The sequence below is a fragment of the Ctenopharyngodon idella genome, chromosome 7, assembly GCF_019924925.1.
Source record: "Ctenopharyngodon idella isolate HZGC_01 chromosome 7, HZGC01, whole genome shotgun sequence".
NCBI lineage: Eukaryota > Metazoa > Chordata > Actinopteri > Cypriniformes > Xenocyprididae > Ctenopharyngodon > Ctenopharyngodon idella.
In genome coordinates, this window is record NC_067226.1 from 3899905 (window position 1) to 3915214 (window position 15310).

The 15310-nt window shown below is 36.4% G+C and overlaps 2 protein-coding genes and 1 long non-coding RNA gene across 3 annotated transcripts; 2 read left to right on the plus strand and 1 right to left on the minus strand.

The window, feature by feature from the left end:
* Positions 1-565: 565 nt before the first annotated feature.
* Positions 566-5295, plus strand: LOC127515413 (uncharacterized). Its single transcript, XR_007930818.1, has 5 exons — positions 566-3668; positions 3903-4001; positions 4144-4343; positions 4614-4677; positions 4766-5295. It is a non-coding gene; the product is annotated as an uncharacterized LOC127515413 (long non-coding RNA).
* phf23b (PHD finger protein 23b) lies at positions 5141-12691 on the minus strand. Its single transcript, XM_051899005.1, has 5 exons — positions 11217-12691; positions 10039-10070; positions 9864-9956; positions 6843-7452; positions 5141-6706 (listed from the first exon to the last, which is right to left on the minus strand). The coding sequence occupies exons 1-5, from the start codon at positions 11242-11244 to the stop codon at positions 6513-6515; spliced, it is 957 nt and encodes a 318-aa protein (XP_051754965.1). The 5' UTR covers positions 11245-12691; the 3' UTR covers positions 5141-6512.
* A 5-nt stretch (positions 12692-12696) lies between these two features.
* hsbp1a (heat shock factor binding protein 1a) lies at positions 12697-14326 on the plus strand. The gene is made up of 4 exons (XM_051899009.1): positions 12697-12890; positions 13442-13508; positions 13666-13810; positions 14058-14326. The coding sequence occupies exons 1-3, from the start codon at positions 12846-12848 to the stop codon at positions 13785-13787; spliced, it is 234 nt and encodes a 77-aa protein (XP_051754969.1). The 5' UTR covers positions 12697-12845; the 3' UTR covers positions 13788-13810; positions 14058-14326.
* Positions 14327-15310: the final 984 nt, after the last annotated feature.

The following is a 15310-nucleotide window of genomic DNA, read 5'->3' on the forward strand; positions in this document are numbered from 1 at the left end:
ATAAATTATATTTAGCAAAATATAATGACAATAACGCCTGTTTTCAGTGAGGAAAAAATATTTATTTTTGCTTGTTGACGGGAGAATTCAAGACATTTAAACTGATTCCAAAGATAATCTCAAATGTTTGCAGATTATTTTTAAGAAATATTTTTGTTATAGTACCACCTTGTGGAAATCCCTATTATACACACGTCAACTGAAATTACTTTTTTACCAGTTGGTGTTTGACTAATAACAAAAAACCCCAAAAACATACCAATATTGATAATAAAAAACAAGAACAATTTTGGAAACCTTTCTGGTAACGCTTTACAGTAAGGTTTCATTAGTTAACTACTTTAGTTAACATAAACTTACAATGAACTGCACTTCTACGGCATTTATTAATCTTAATGTTTATTAATACTGTAACAAATGTATTGCTCATTGTTAGTTCATGGTATTAATATATTAAATAATGTTAGCAAATGACACCTTATTGTAAAGTGTTACCACATGTTTTAAAGCTTTAAAAATGGAAAATATTCCAAAGATGGAAATGGCTAAGCATATGGAAGAAGCCTACTTAAAGAAAATAGACTCAGATGAAAAGGACATTTTTTATTTTAGCCTTTACAGTTCTTGAATTATAAGTGACATTTTTTTACATGGTGAAAATACAGCCACACTGCTTCAACTCCTAATGAAATTACAATGCAGATGAAAACAATGGAATGAAAGATTTTACAAAACAGAAATTCACCACAAAATACTAAACACAGATAAACATTGTCTATCCAGGCATTACACAGAATTATGCAGTAAAACAGCTTCAATTAGCTTTAAAACAGCTCAAAATCTTCAATCTTGCTCTCAGATTTCAATTTAAAACACTGCATTTTCCATAGAGATTTACAATTTTGTCATATCTAAAGTCGTGTCATATCTGTGGTTTAGATTTAATGTTTGGTATAATGTTCTGCATTTTGTTTTGCCACTTTACAGTAATATAACTAGACTGCATGTACACACTCAGTAGTCACTAAAAGGAAAAAAGAAGAGCATACACTTTTGACTTGCTCAACATCCATAAGACAAAACTGAGAGCAGGCTGTAAACCAATAGACAAATATATTTTCAATTGAATGAATTGCAAATGTAGTGAGCAGTACTGTAAAAAAAAAATGGATCCATACCTTGAATGAAATTAGAGTAGTGCAATTTGCACTCTTCATATTACTCAAGATCTTATTGAATCGCCAAATGAAGTGCTGAAAATGAATCGCCTGCTCTATCATCTGAAACGTGTTGGAAAAATGACTGCATCCACAATAATTGTTATATACAATGAAAATACACAACTTAAAATAACATGCATAGTAAAAAATGTTATTGATTCTGCAAATAATTTTTACAAAAAGCCTTATATTGGTGCTGGCACTGAACTGTCTAGAATTTTTTTGTTCTAAATTTGGAACTCTAGGTACTTATAGGGGAGAAATGAGAAGGCGGGATTGCCCAAAATGAGCACACACACACACAAATACACATTTTACACTAATTAGAGTAATCAGTGGCAACAATTTGTTCTCAGTCTCTGTTGACAGACATCTTGGCGGATTGCAGCGGCCCTGTTTAGTAAAGGTAGTTTATTTTCACCATGGGTTGTCCGTCAACAGCTAGTCTATGTCTGGTGGCCCCAGTTGCCCGAAATAGCAATAATTAGGATAGGGAGGGAAAAGAGGAAGAGAGAAAACGTGTCAGACTGCTGGTAGGCCATCCACAGAGGCCTCTCATCCTTTTTTCTACTTGCTTTTGTGTGTGTGTGTTTCCTCTGTTAATACTATGACCATCCCTAATGAGACAGAGAGAGAGAGAGCGTTCTGGTGTACGTGGATGAGAATCTAGTGTTTTGAAACTGTGAAATTGGGCGAGACAAGATTATCTGATACCTGAAGAGGCCACACACAGAGTCTCTAAATGACTGAACATTCAGAATGTGAACGATAGTCAACTAGCTAAAATGCACAGGGTTGCATTTCGTCTAAGAAAATTACTAGAGATGCATAATATATTAGAACCATAACCGTTATTAGCGGTTATTAGAGATTCATTTGATATTGGTTGGTTATGTTTAACTGTATAAGTTTCTCACATTTTCACATTTAGATTACATTTACTGTCATTTAACATTCTTAAAAATTAAAATAAATTTAATTCTAAAATTTTAAATTTTAAAATGACTAATAACATTCTTTAAGAATGCTTTTAATTTAATACACTATTAAATGTAAATTTTGGCAAATCTCAAAATGAATATTCATTTTCATATGTATATTTTAATGTTGTGATGCCTAAATTCACTTGTAGCATATAATTAATTTTTATTTTTAATGTTTTATTTTTAATTTATTTAGGAGAATTTTTTTTATTGTTTTATTTATAAATAATTAATCAGTTTTTGATCATAACATTATATATAGAACAGTTCTTGACTCAATTTTGAAGAACCCTTTATGCCAAAAAGGTTCACTGGAGAAATGTTAAATGAGTGAACAATACTTTCATGTTTAATGGGTTATTTCGATTTTAATTTAAATTTATTTTTTAGTATGTTTATTAGCTGATTCATAAAATTTAATTACAATAAAAAAATGAATCAAAACTTAAATTAATCAATTAATTAAAACTAAATCCATAAAATTATTCCATAATTGGAACCTCTAAAATGTTATATGAAGCGCCTGACAGAACCTTTAAGGTTCTGTACGGAGGTTCTATTCATCTGTCAGAATTTTTTTTTTTTTTTTTTTTTTAAATGCAGAAATCAGAATTGGTTAATTAGGAGTTAAATACACAATATAGCTGAATTAAAGCCTTACACCTTTCAGGGCAATATGTAAACATGTATATACATTTTTATATAACTTGTTGGTAACACTTTACAATAAGGTTCATTAGTTAAACATTAGTTAATGTATTAACTAACATGAACTAACTATAAGCAATACATTTGTTACTGTATTTGTTAATCTTTGTTAATGTTAGTTAAAAATACAGCAGGTCATTGTTTGTTCATGTTAGTTCATAGTGAATTAACTAATGTTAACATAATACAGCTCTTGATTTTAATAATGTATTAGTAAATGTTGAAATTAACATTAACAAAGATTAATGCTGTAGAAGTGCAGTTCATTATTAGTTCATGTTAACTAATGTAGTTCACTAATGTTAACTAATGAACCTTATTGTAAAGTGTTACCAAATTTTCTATGTATTGTTCATACTATGAAACATAAGAATATCCCAAACACATCATTATAAAAAACTGACTTATCAGTCTCTTATAATATTCTGTGGGTGCCCTCGAAGTAGATTGTCAACTTGTTAACCTGAGTTTGAACTAGAACATTTTAACAACAACCAAAATGCTGCTTTTATCATGTTCTAATCTTTTTTGGAGGGTGGGTGAAGTCATGCTGGACACACACACACTTCCCTTTATCCATAATCTCCTGGTCATCCTATATAAACCCACCCCAGCTTCAGGTCTACAAATACCCAAAACACACATGCCCTTGACAGAGAGGACTGCAAGGCAACATACACATACAAGGCAGGACAGAGCAGGATTGTCAAAGAACTCCTGAAGAAACTTCTAAAGGACAGACTAATTCACCAAGAAGGTAAATATCAAAAACACAATATACTTTTATTAAATTCTGAATTTGGTCCTTTAACAATTGCGCTGAATTTGCAACATTTTTCTCAACACGTGGCCAGTGAGAGCAAACAGAAACTCTGTGTGCACTAGAAGTTTGAAACAATTTCTAATCAGCTGATTGTGTTCACTGTGAGCAGTTTATAAAGCAAATATAATTTTTCTAAATATTATATTTTGTGTGATGTTGTACCCTCAGATGATGTGCTCCAGGTGTTTGCTACTTATTCTGGTTGTCTACTTCTTGATGGACGAGCTTTGTGCTTTCCTGCTACCAGACAGACTGCGAATGAAAAGAGTAAATATCACATTAATTATATGCTTTGTTTATTCTCTTCTCAACAGAATATACATATACAGTTGATGTGTTTTTAATATAGCATTGAAATAGAAGCATTTTAATATATCAGATATATTCAAATACATCTAATTCCCTGCAGAGCAGTCACAGGTCGGATCAGGAGATGTCACCACACATCTATGAGCTCTCTGATCTGGCAGACTTGTTCCCAGGAAATGAAGGGGAAATGACTCGGGACTGGGATCCCAATCCGGCCAAGTCTCCTGCGTTCTTTTCTCCTTTGGAACATATCAATGTGCAACCAGCAAACAGCAACCGCCGCAAAAACAAGGATAAGAGGTCAGCGGGAATATTTACAGTTACTTTATGTATTTATTCAATTAAAGCTTATGAAATAAAATATAATTAAATGTAACATTTTGAATTCATTTTGTTATATTTATGTACATATAATTAAATTCTTTTGAATCTCTATTTATTTTACAATTTGTAAAGTGATTTTCAAATTAACAAAATTAATAGTTTTTTGGAACTCTTTGTTCTCCATATAGCAGCTAATCTATGAGGTTTTCAAGCCCAAACTCATTTCCTACATTTTACCCCCAATAGGAGGAGGATCACTGTTCCTCTGGACCCCATTGGCAGCTCCCACTTGTCTACTAGAAACAGAAAGGTACTTTCAGGCAGAGAAAACCATAGTGGCATGGCTATATAAAAACTGCATATCCTATCAATGTTTAAAATATTTTTTCCCCCCTTAGGAGGAACCTGGAGATTTCAAGGAGTATGACGCAAAGTGATCAAGCTGACCGATTATATGTACCGTTAAAAAGGACAATTTATTATGTTGTGTAGTTTTGGTCCTTTTTCTCCTTTTTGGTTTCTATTAAGTCATTGCATCTCAGGATTATGAACTGTGACTTATTTATTTGTATTTATGTTTTGCGAATATTAGCTTACCAACTCCCTCTAGTGGGGTGCAAACTGACAGACACTGTATTGGTGTTGCTGCAAAATAAAACGTACAATGATAAAACTATCCAGTCTTGTCCAATGTTCTTTCAACTTATATTGTGATGCATCATGTTTTTGTGAATTAAAATAAGAGCTACATTAGTAAAATAAGATATTTGAAGCCCAATAAAGAAAAGTTTTATTTCCTCAGGTAGTTAAAGAAAATGATATCAGATGCAAAAAATATACCATTTGCTTTGCTTTTCTCTTCACTTTCACATATGTACACTTCTCAAAATCTGTGATATTTACAGACTGCAACACGAAGCAAGAGAGATCTGGCTTATGGGGATTTCCAATCCCCCTTGCTTCACAAATAAACCAAAAAAGAAACTAAAAAAAAAAAAAAAAAAAAAAAAAACCCAAACAATAGTCTCCGAACTATTTGCTTGTAGCATAAATGAGTAATCTTCACCAGTTCTCAGAGTTTAAAACCCCCAAACAATTCCTGAAAACAATAGTTACAACCATTCCATTCAAGGACAGCTTCAGCAAAGCTCCTAAATCTAGCCTTCACGTCTTATTAAACTGAAATCTTCCAAAAAATCAATTTAACACATTGAACACTATGTTGTGCAAGTAATTAAAGACTGAACAGTTTTGATAAATTCATCGACAAAGTACATGGGTTAACATACTGTACATTACCAGTAGAGTTAGAAGAAATGAATGTTTGATATATCAATAATTGCAACTGAATGGATTCCCTGCTTAAATGACTCGTATAGTAGCTTTTTATATCTAATATATGTTAGCTGACTGGTCAAGTTCATTTGAGTGTGACATATCAACTGAAAGGGTATAGTTCAAACAGTCTTTTATGATCACCTATAGGAAAAGACATTCAGACTAACACAATACATCTATTATTCTTCAGAAAAAAAAAAGAAAAGAAAAAAAAAGCCATTTATCCAAATTAAAATAAATGATTAACTGGACAGTTCACTAAGAAATAATGCATTTTCTAATAGCAGTGGTGTCAACAATCTCTTATAGCAGCTCTTTGGCATATTCATGACACAATTTTCCTGTAGTTTGTAGTTTTTTTCCTTTCAAGTAGACTTTTATATTGTAGTACCAATACAGTATACATTTGTGGAAACTAGGGTGGAAACTATGTCCTCTACCTTTTCCCCACAAAGGAAAATAGTGCCAATTACCCAACATGCAAGCCAATCATTTCAAACAAATGTCAATTTGATGTGACAAAGGATAGTTTACAAAGAGTTACAAATGAACAGTCACATTTGAGCCAAACAGAATTCACACTACTCGTGGTCAATTACCAACTCAGGAGGTAAGAGACTCAAACATTATTTCTCAGTGAAGTCCATCTGTGATGGAGACCTTTGACTGCCAAATATAAGGAGCAACTAGTCACCAAAACTAGAACTGCAAAGAAAGAAATAAGGATTTTGAAACTGAAAAATGTGTCGGATACAAAAACTGGAAAACCGGGAACATTCAGAGCTTGGAGGGAATGAACACCCTCATCTAAGTGTCTTTTTTATGACTTGACCGCCGAGAGTCTCTGCATTTGTGGCAGTTAAATATGTCGGGCACATTAGACTTCTTAATTTTGGCACAAGAGAGATGCACCCACACGCTGCACTGACTACATTCAATCATGGGCCGTCCTGCAAAGGGTTTACCGCAGTAACAGGTGATCAAGTCCCACGAATCGTCCCCTGTAAGGAAAAGATATAAAATATATAAAAAACAAACGAAAAAACAAGTCCTACACATTAGAAAAAAAGAAAAGAAAAAAAAAAACACATTTACACACAATTTATCTAAATCTTCCTCTGTCCCTAATAAACTCACCTGACTCTACCATTATGTCTTCATCCGCTATCCAAGTCTCGCCTTCACTGGAGCTCATATCCGCCTCTCTGGTGGCCTCCTCCTTCTCCTCTTTCACCTGTGCCTGTAGTCTGCGCTCGGTCATTGTTCCCCGGTCCGAATGCTCCTCTCCGTGGCCGAGACCATTCTCAGAGTCTGACTCGCTGTGGGCCGAGCTCTTAAGCTTCTTAAGGGCTTTGGACTGTTTGGGGTTTTTACTGCGCTTGATCCTTGCACGTTTCTCGCCACCGCTGCTACTGCTACTGCTACTGCCAGCGCCTGATCCTAGAGAAAGACGCTTCAGCTTCTTGTCCTTTTTGCGTTCAGCTTTGCTGGCCACTTGGCCCTCATAGAAAGAGTCTTTTAAACACATTTTGTCCATCAGGGTGCTGTCAGATGAGAGCCGCCGCATACTCTTGTTGCTCTTATTGGCACGAGCCTTGCGAACGAAGGTGTGGATGGTGTGCAAGTCCGACGTGCCGTGACTCCAGCTGGGAGCCATGTTAGAACTCGCTCCACCTAAAACGCTGCCTTCTCCTGAAGCACCACTGTTATTTGGAGAACTGGAGGATGCTGCCGACCATGGCCTTTCCTGCCAACAGAAACAGGCACACAAATCTCAGTCTGGATAAACACCAAAGCCATTACTGACATTTATAGATACAGGTTAAAAAAGACCAGTCAAAAGTTCAAGAGGACATTTAAAGGAAAATGTACATTGACAGCACAGGTAAACCAGGTGTGTCCAATCCTGATCCTGGAGGACCAACATCCTGCAGAGTGTAGCTCCAGCTTGTCTTATGTTGATTACCTTTGTCCAGGTGTGTTTAATTGGGGTCGGAGCCAAATTCTGCAGGACTGTGGCCCTCCAGGAGCAGGATTGGACACCCCTGGGTTACGCTTGGTAAATCTGCAGATTATCACTGTTATGATCTGCAGGTCATCATCGTTAATTTCACAACAAAATTCAGCACAAATTTTTTAACTCCTGACTTTAAAAACTATCAGCCAATTAATCAGTTATCTGCTAGATTTTCCAACATAGTTATCTGAAAAATCCAGTATAGGTTGACCTCTACCAATCTTGGGGCAGGTTGCACTAACTGTGTGCAGGTTACAACTGAGCCTAGTTTTGGTCGATCAGATCACAAGCAGACAAGGCAAACCTGTACATACCCGTTTACACCTGGTGTTTTAATTTGTCTCTTTTGTCCACTTTCAACCACTTCTGTCCTGATTTCTTCGAGGGGAGGGTCTATGGGCGAATAAACGTATGGGATTTTCAGATCTTTCGATCTAATGGACAAAATAAGCTCGCGAAATTTGCGTATGAACACTAATGGAGATGGAGGAAAAACATATGGAGAGTAGGGGGTGGGCGACATGACCAAATTCTTATTTCACGATATGAGAAATTTTATTTCACGATATATATTGCATTATAGTTGTGTTATTTTTTCCTCATTTCTGAAGAAAAAAGAAGCAAATTACAAACAATAGAACAAATACAACATAAAAATATGAATTTAACAAATTAAGTTTTTCTGATGCAGGTTTATTTAACGTAGTTAAATTTAGTACAGAAATTTAATAATCAAATGAAAAAAATCAAATATTGCATAGTCTTTACTGCATGAATTAAATATACATTTATTTTTATTAAAGCTAAAAAAAAAGTTATTCAGTCACGAGCAGTAAGTTTTCTCTTTGTTTGATTCACAAAATGACAGAGCAGCAGATAGTATATTAGGCTGCTGTCACTTTAAAATCAATCACACGGATCCATTTTACTGATATACGCCCGGTTTACACCCAACTGTTCACTTGAGACATAACCAGCTGTTTTTACATGAATAATCCATACGGTGGGTATTTTGACAATTGTGTGTGTATTCAACCATTCAAGCGCAGTAAGACGTGAAAGAGAACTGAATTCGCAATCACATGCTGAGAGACGCGGTTTTCTGCGCACAGGCTTATGCTGTGTGTCAGTCAGCACGAGCACCGCATTGAGTTTTTTTTTCACTTCTTATTGTGCTTAACACTTAACATTGAGAACATCCCAAATTTGCGATCGCCTTCTGAGAGGCAGGTTTCTGTGTGCGCACTTTGGCAGTGTGCCAGTCAACACGAGCATCGCAGCATGTTTCGTTTCAGGATATATTGCACTTATAACTCTTTAACATCAAGCACGTCCTGCTCTTTATATTCTCATTTATGCACTTCATCACTCTGAAGTGTCAGTTGTGATATATTTTTACATACGCGATATATACAATATAGCAAAATCTCTAACGACAGACATTTTATACTGTGGTAACGTAGTCATACCGCCCAGCCCTAACAGAGAGCAGCAGCTTTCGTTTCTACTCTGATAGCCGCAAGGCCACAACGAACGCTGTGAATGCATGTTAGAAATCAGGAATGGTGAGAGAACATTGTGCTTGGTACGTTTTTCGTCTTCAAACCAAATTTGGGTCTTCAGCCAACAAAGTTTAAACCCCGTCTGGCTAGCACGCTTCTCATAATGTTTATGCATTAGGTCAGTGAGGTGGTCTTTTGTGGCTGTTCGAACACATTCGACCACATGAACGTTTACACTATGAAAGCAGTTGAATTCGTTTTCGACTACCACTGGAAGTGAACGAAAGTGGACAAGCTCAAAACGTTTTAGACCCCGTTTACACCCGTATTTACCATTGTCCACTTGTGATCCGATCAACCAAAACGCATCTTAATACCAGGTATAAACAGGGCCTATGTTACAACTTGCCCACAATTAAATACGGTTGGAATGAAATAACAGATTTACTGAATGGCATCAAAAAGCTCTTGTTTTACCTGAGAGACTTATGAATGGCTGGTGCAACCCTATCAAGCACATTAGCACAAGCTCCATGCCCTGAAAAGGGTGTCAAAATGTTGCAGCACTTGGAGGTCTCCAGGAACATGAACTTTGTAAGGGCTTTAATACATAAATGTGAAACAATGCTCCATTCTTACCTCCTTTGGAGAAGGGATGTAACCGGCATATGCAAGAACAAAACTGCAAAACTTGTTGAAGTCCTCCACTGTCCTCTTTCTTCTCTCTGATGGCTGGACATGAACATCAATCATTAGCATTGGGACAAGCACTGCCATCTGTAGGGTGAAAATTTTATTTCCTTGTTTGACTTACCAGAGTCTCTGCTTTGCACTTCAGTAATGAATCTATGTTGCAAAAAAAGGGAAAAGAATAACATTAATTCGTGGTTAAACAACAGGTTTGACCGAGAGAACGTCGCACTTGGAGTTAGTTCGTGCAGTTTTCAATCGTACAAACCTGGTAAAAAGTGCGTTTTCGACGGTAAGCTAACTGGCTAACTGTGCCATTTCTCGCGACACCCTGTTGATTGAAGCGTAAATCAACGCTCAAGTGCGCAAGGCACCATTTTACATCCAAACATCCACACGGTTTGAGGGACTTAAACTGTGGAGAACTACTTTAGCGACAAACACCATAAGCTAAACCGGCAATAAAGGTAAAAAGACGCCGCAGCAGCATGTGACTCGAGCCTTTTCTCGACGTCGAGGCAAGCCAAGACCACTTCACTGGTTTGGAAACACTTACACAACCCTATATAGGTAATTTACAACAACTAAATCAGTAAGTGTTAAGAGGAACATACACCATCGAAAATACACTTACCGCGGCATAACAAAGAGTTACAGTCAGGCAGCGAAATGCTACCACGCTAAGCACAATACAGTGACCTGTATTAAAAAGGCAGCATTTTTGCCTGAAAGGGTATACAAATATATGCGAAAACGCCGAACTGTGTATTAAACAAAAACTATTCAACTGACATCGTGCTGAAAGGATAAACAGCAACAACTACTTTTAAAACAGAGCTAACGTTAGTTTACTTGGTGAAGACAAAATGCGCAACGATGCGTAACTGCGGATTTGTAAAGGTGCACATGAAATACTTTGAACAGAAAGCAGTGGTTGGACATCAGGAATGATTTTTAATCATTTATTAGTTACTGCTTAACAAATAGCTACAATCAACTCGAGTAGTTTCACTCCATTGCACAAGATAGCAACTTGGCCAATCCCTGTATAAACCAGCTCGTCAGCGCAAGTAAAATGTCCACTACTACATTGCCACGATCAAATATTACAAAGTGGCTGGCAAAGAATCAGGTTTACTCGAGAAATCAGTCTTTTAAACTAAAGAGTATGTTAGGTTACTGCAGTATTAAAGCTGCTAACATGCTAGCTGACTCTGCTAAAACTGATCGTTGATGGGTGTTGCCTATCACAACATGGGTAAAGTTTAAATATTTAAAATCAAAGACAAGATTTTTCCTTACCTTGGTGCTCGGACATTATTTCAAGCATTGTCGCCTAATAAGCTCGATCCTCTTCAGTTGGATGACACCGAGCAGCGTCAATCTTCGCCCGGCTTGGGCGCAGCAAGCCCGGCTGACCAGCTATAATCTAGTTAGCTGGGCATCAGAATGACTTAAACGACGATTTTACTTCTTTTTACAAACGGATCGAATTGAATATCGCTGGATCTTGAGTCCCTGGAAGGATAAATTAACTTAATTTTGGTCAGCAAGTAGTGTTGCAAAAATAATCCAGCTGGCAGTTCAATTACCTAACGGACCACCAAGTGAAAAAGAACCAATAATAAAACCAGGGATCCAGCATGTTTTTGCAAACGAATGTTAATAATATAAACTCTACGCGCTATTATCCTTTTTGAAGAAGGGGGAAAACGACCAAAGTTCTCCAAAAATTACGTCTGCGTGTCGCCTACGGCGCGCCTCACCAAAGTCGACGATGTCAACTGACTCAAGAAACCCCTTGCGGTGAAATTGCCGTTGCGATGTAGTATTTGCCCTCTAATGGTTAATGGGAAATGTAGTTCAACCAATGAGATTTGCCGACAGACGGAACTGAATGCAACGACAAATAAACAACAATACCCATGATTCATTTCGCCGTCGGTCTGCTGTACTCATGGGAAATTGAGTATATCTTATCCAAATCTTATGGTTTGTGTTTGCTCCCGAGCATTGTGCACATTGTAAAAAAAATAGAGATACATTTTAAACTTTCATCCTTCTATGCATATCTTTGGACATTCCAAACAATAAGTAAGATCAGTAGTTAGACAGGCTTTACTTTACTGTTCATTTCGGTTGCCAATGACGTTTTACCATTGAACCTAATTCAGTGGAATGGATAAAAAGCTGTAAGCCATGGCAGTACCATTCACCCTGAAAGGGGGCGCTAGGGGGCTCAGAAAGCATTGCTTCTTCTTCTGTTGTTTAAATGGCGGTTGCACAGAGACGCTGGAAAATAGTACGGGTCCGTGGACACATTAAAAGTGTAATAAAATATATTGAAAATTATAATGTCAAAAGGTCTTAAATATCTTAAATGATCTCAAATCATTTGTTGAATGGAAATAGACAATTCTAATAATCATAAACAAACATTCTTCATTTATTGAAACGCTACATGTATTGGTTAATGTAATGACAATTTTACTGTATGTTATTTACTTCATTAAATATTAAAAATCTAATTTGTTTTAAAACATTTGCTTTAAAATATAATCAAAAGGCTGAAAATCATGGTGTTATTTATTTATTTTTAACTATATCGCCAGTCCTAATCACTATTTCATCACATTTCAGCTGATCAGATTTATGTGACATAATATTCTTATTCTTTTTAAATTATTTCTGACTTTCTGAGCCACCGAGCGCCCTCTGTAGGAAATAAAAATGATCACAACTAAAAATGCATAAACCGCTCTATTGATTTTAGTTCACTGACCAAACCCCTTAACAACGAAACCAGTTACTGCTTCCACACGGCAGTTTCCACCTTGAATGCATCACACAGTACTGTACTGCCTTGACAAGGCTCTTCATCACATAACCATTAAGGACACGCGAAGGCTCGTATAATTGTTGAAGAAGATAATGTCCGAGAAGGACCTTAAAACATCGCAGGACCTGACTGTTGTGGTGAGTATTTGATTTTCACCGAGGGACAATGCTGGGTCGTGCACTTACAGTCGCCTAGTATTTAGTCACGCTCACTTCACTAGCAAAAGTGAATTAGTGTTTAATGAGAAGTGTTAAGTGCTGTGATTCATTAATCGTTGTGTGTTTAACTTGTACTGACACATCACTCTTGAGAGTTCCTAAAGCAAATGTTTTCTTTCTTCATCGATTTATAGTTAAATTAAATTAGATGTAGATATAATTTATTTACAGGAAGGTTATAAAATGAGGACTTTCTTTATTTCAGTGTTAGGTATCTCTTGTGTGATTACACGACGTTGAGAGGTTTCCCTTGTTACTATGGTTTCAGTTCGACGCGTGGGCGGAGAGCATGCCCTTAAACTGCTGTTTTTACTCCTGTGTGGGAAGCCCACGCAAAACCCACACGATTCTAGAAATATTTCATTTATGCTAGTTGAACGCTGTGTTCATTCACAATTTTTGTAAAACAGTTCAGGCTTAATCTAATTTCTTGTTTCGTGTTTACTTTCTTTTTCTTTTATTCAATTCAGGTACAGACATTGCTGCAGCAGATGCAGGACAAGTTCCAGACCATGTCAGACCAGATTATTGGGCGAAATATCCTTCTGCATGTAATAATTGCTCAGACCTAATTGTAGCTGAATTGAGTGGAATGGAATGCACTAGCTATGTTTTGTACACAGTTAAAACCTAATTCATACTTCCTAGGTTGATGATAGGTTATTCAAAAACAATTTTGCCTTAATTCTGATACTTGATGAGATGAGTACGCGAATCGATGACCTGGAGAAGAACATCTCTGATCTCATGACTCAGGCAGGTGTGGAGGAGTTAGAGGAGGAGATAAAAGTCACTGAAACCTCTGGAACAGCTTGAAGGCAACGACCAACACCATCTTAGTAAGTGGAGGTGTTGTTATCGCCCCTTTAAAGATACCTTTTTTTTTCAAAGTAGTTACCATTAGAGAACACTTACATTCCATAAATTGCAGTAGAACATGTATTTTACATTTGGATTCATCTGCTTGTGACACACTATATAAAGAAAGTCACATTAATACATAGTCACTTTTTAAAAAACGAATTTACTTGTAGATTTAAGTCAGGTTGTTGTTTTATGGACTTGTATTTTTATTTTGTCTTTCAGACTGCCAAGGAACACAGTGAGGACCTTCTACTGCAGAATCAGAATTTTTAAATGAAATGTGAATGAATCCTTTTTTAAGTAATTCATTAAAAATGGTGCTTGCCTATGTGTATTACATATTATATTACATATTGTAGGGGTAACAATTATATTACTGGACAAAAGATTCAGATATTAAAACTTTCTTTTGTATTTATTCATTCTAATGACAGGAGGAAATCATGTGGTTCCTGCATGTTTTGCTGATTATTAAAAACACCATGAAATGACTTGATAATTGCCTCTTTTTTTCTATTAAAACAGAAAATAGACAGGGGTGTATTGAAGGACCCGTTTTTTTATATAACCAATACCATATAGCAAGTAATTTAAATAATGCCATGCAGTGTAAATATAATTTTTTATAGATTTGCATTTTATAGACAAAGTATTTAATCAGAATACATGGCTACTTCAATGGAAAGTTTATGCAGCCAGATGTTGTGGTTATGACATCTGCCAGCAGGGGTTAAAGGCACAATATGTAAGATATTTGGATAAAAATATCCAAAAACCACTAGAACAGTGTACATATGTTTTTATGTTTTTATCATGCCTCAGAGACAACACTATTTTGTCAAGTAGCTAACATAGCATAATCAGATGCAGCTTTATTTTTAGTAATGGTAAAACAGCATTCTCTCCGTCATACAATATGTTTTAAAGCAACACCACGGAACATTTGCTCACGGTTCCCCCATGTGGCTGATAAGCGCAATTGTCTGTTACCAGTGTCGTAAATACTGTGGCTGTAAATGCGTCCCCGTGGGCAGCGCAATACATGTGAATTTGTTGACTAAGCTGACGGAACCGGCGAATGCAGAAACCGTGTTTGGAAACCATGTCCACCGACCAGGTAAGGTAGCCCGTGTTACACTATTCGTCAGCTGTTGGCTAACTCCACCCAGGCTACGAGTAAAATATGTGACGTATACCGTAAAGCAGGTTGCACTCTTCCGCTGGCAGGGGATGAGCGGGGCTGTGTGTACAGACCTGAACATGAAACTTGCAGAGTGTGGTTGTAGATGTTAGGAGGCTGCTCAGGTAGCAGCGGCAGTAGAATTCGTCCGGTTAAGAGTCGTTCTACCACTGAAATAAAAACTACATAGTGTTGCTTTAAAATTAATTGCATGCCATTTAACAACACAAGCCATCCAGCATTTATTAATGATATTCTAATATTGATCTATCTTACTGCAGTGTGCAACAAGTGT

What these genes read in the sequence shown, in the direction of transcription:
- phf23b (XM_051899005.1), bottom strand. Translation starts at nt 11,244, where the DNA reads ATGCTTGAAATAATGTCCGAGCACCAAG. An exon ending in AATAATGTCCGAGCACCAAG is followed by an intron (nt 10,071 to 11,216) that starts GTAAGGAAAAAT and finishes TTTGCAACATAG; the next exon opens with ATTCATTACTGAAGTGCAAA. An exon ending in ACATCCCTTCTCCAAAGGAG is followed by an intron (nt 7,453 to 9,863) that starts GTAAGAATGGAG and finishes TTCTGTTGGCAG; the next exon opens with GAAAGGCCATGGTCGGCAGC.
- hsbp1a (XM_051899009.1), top strand. Translation starts at nt 12,846, where the DNA reads ATGTCCGAGAAGGACCTTAAAACATCGCAGGACCTGACTGTTGTG. An exon ending in CGCAGGACCTGACTGTTGTG is followed by an intron (nt 12,891 to 13,441) that starts GTGAGTATTTGA and finishes TATTCAATTCAG; the next exon opens with GTACAGACATTGCTGCAGCA. An exon ending in AGACCAGATTATTGGGCGAA is followed by an intron (nt 13,509 to 13,665) that starts ATATCCTTCTGC and finishes TAATTCTGATAC; the next exon opens with TTGATGAGATGAGTACGCGA.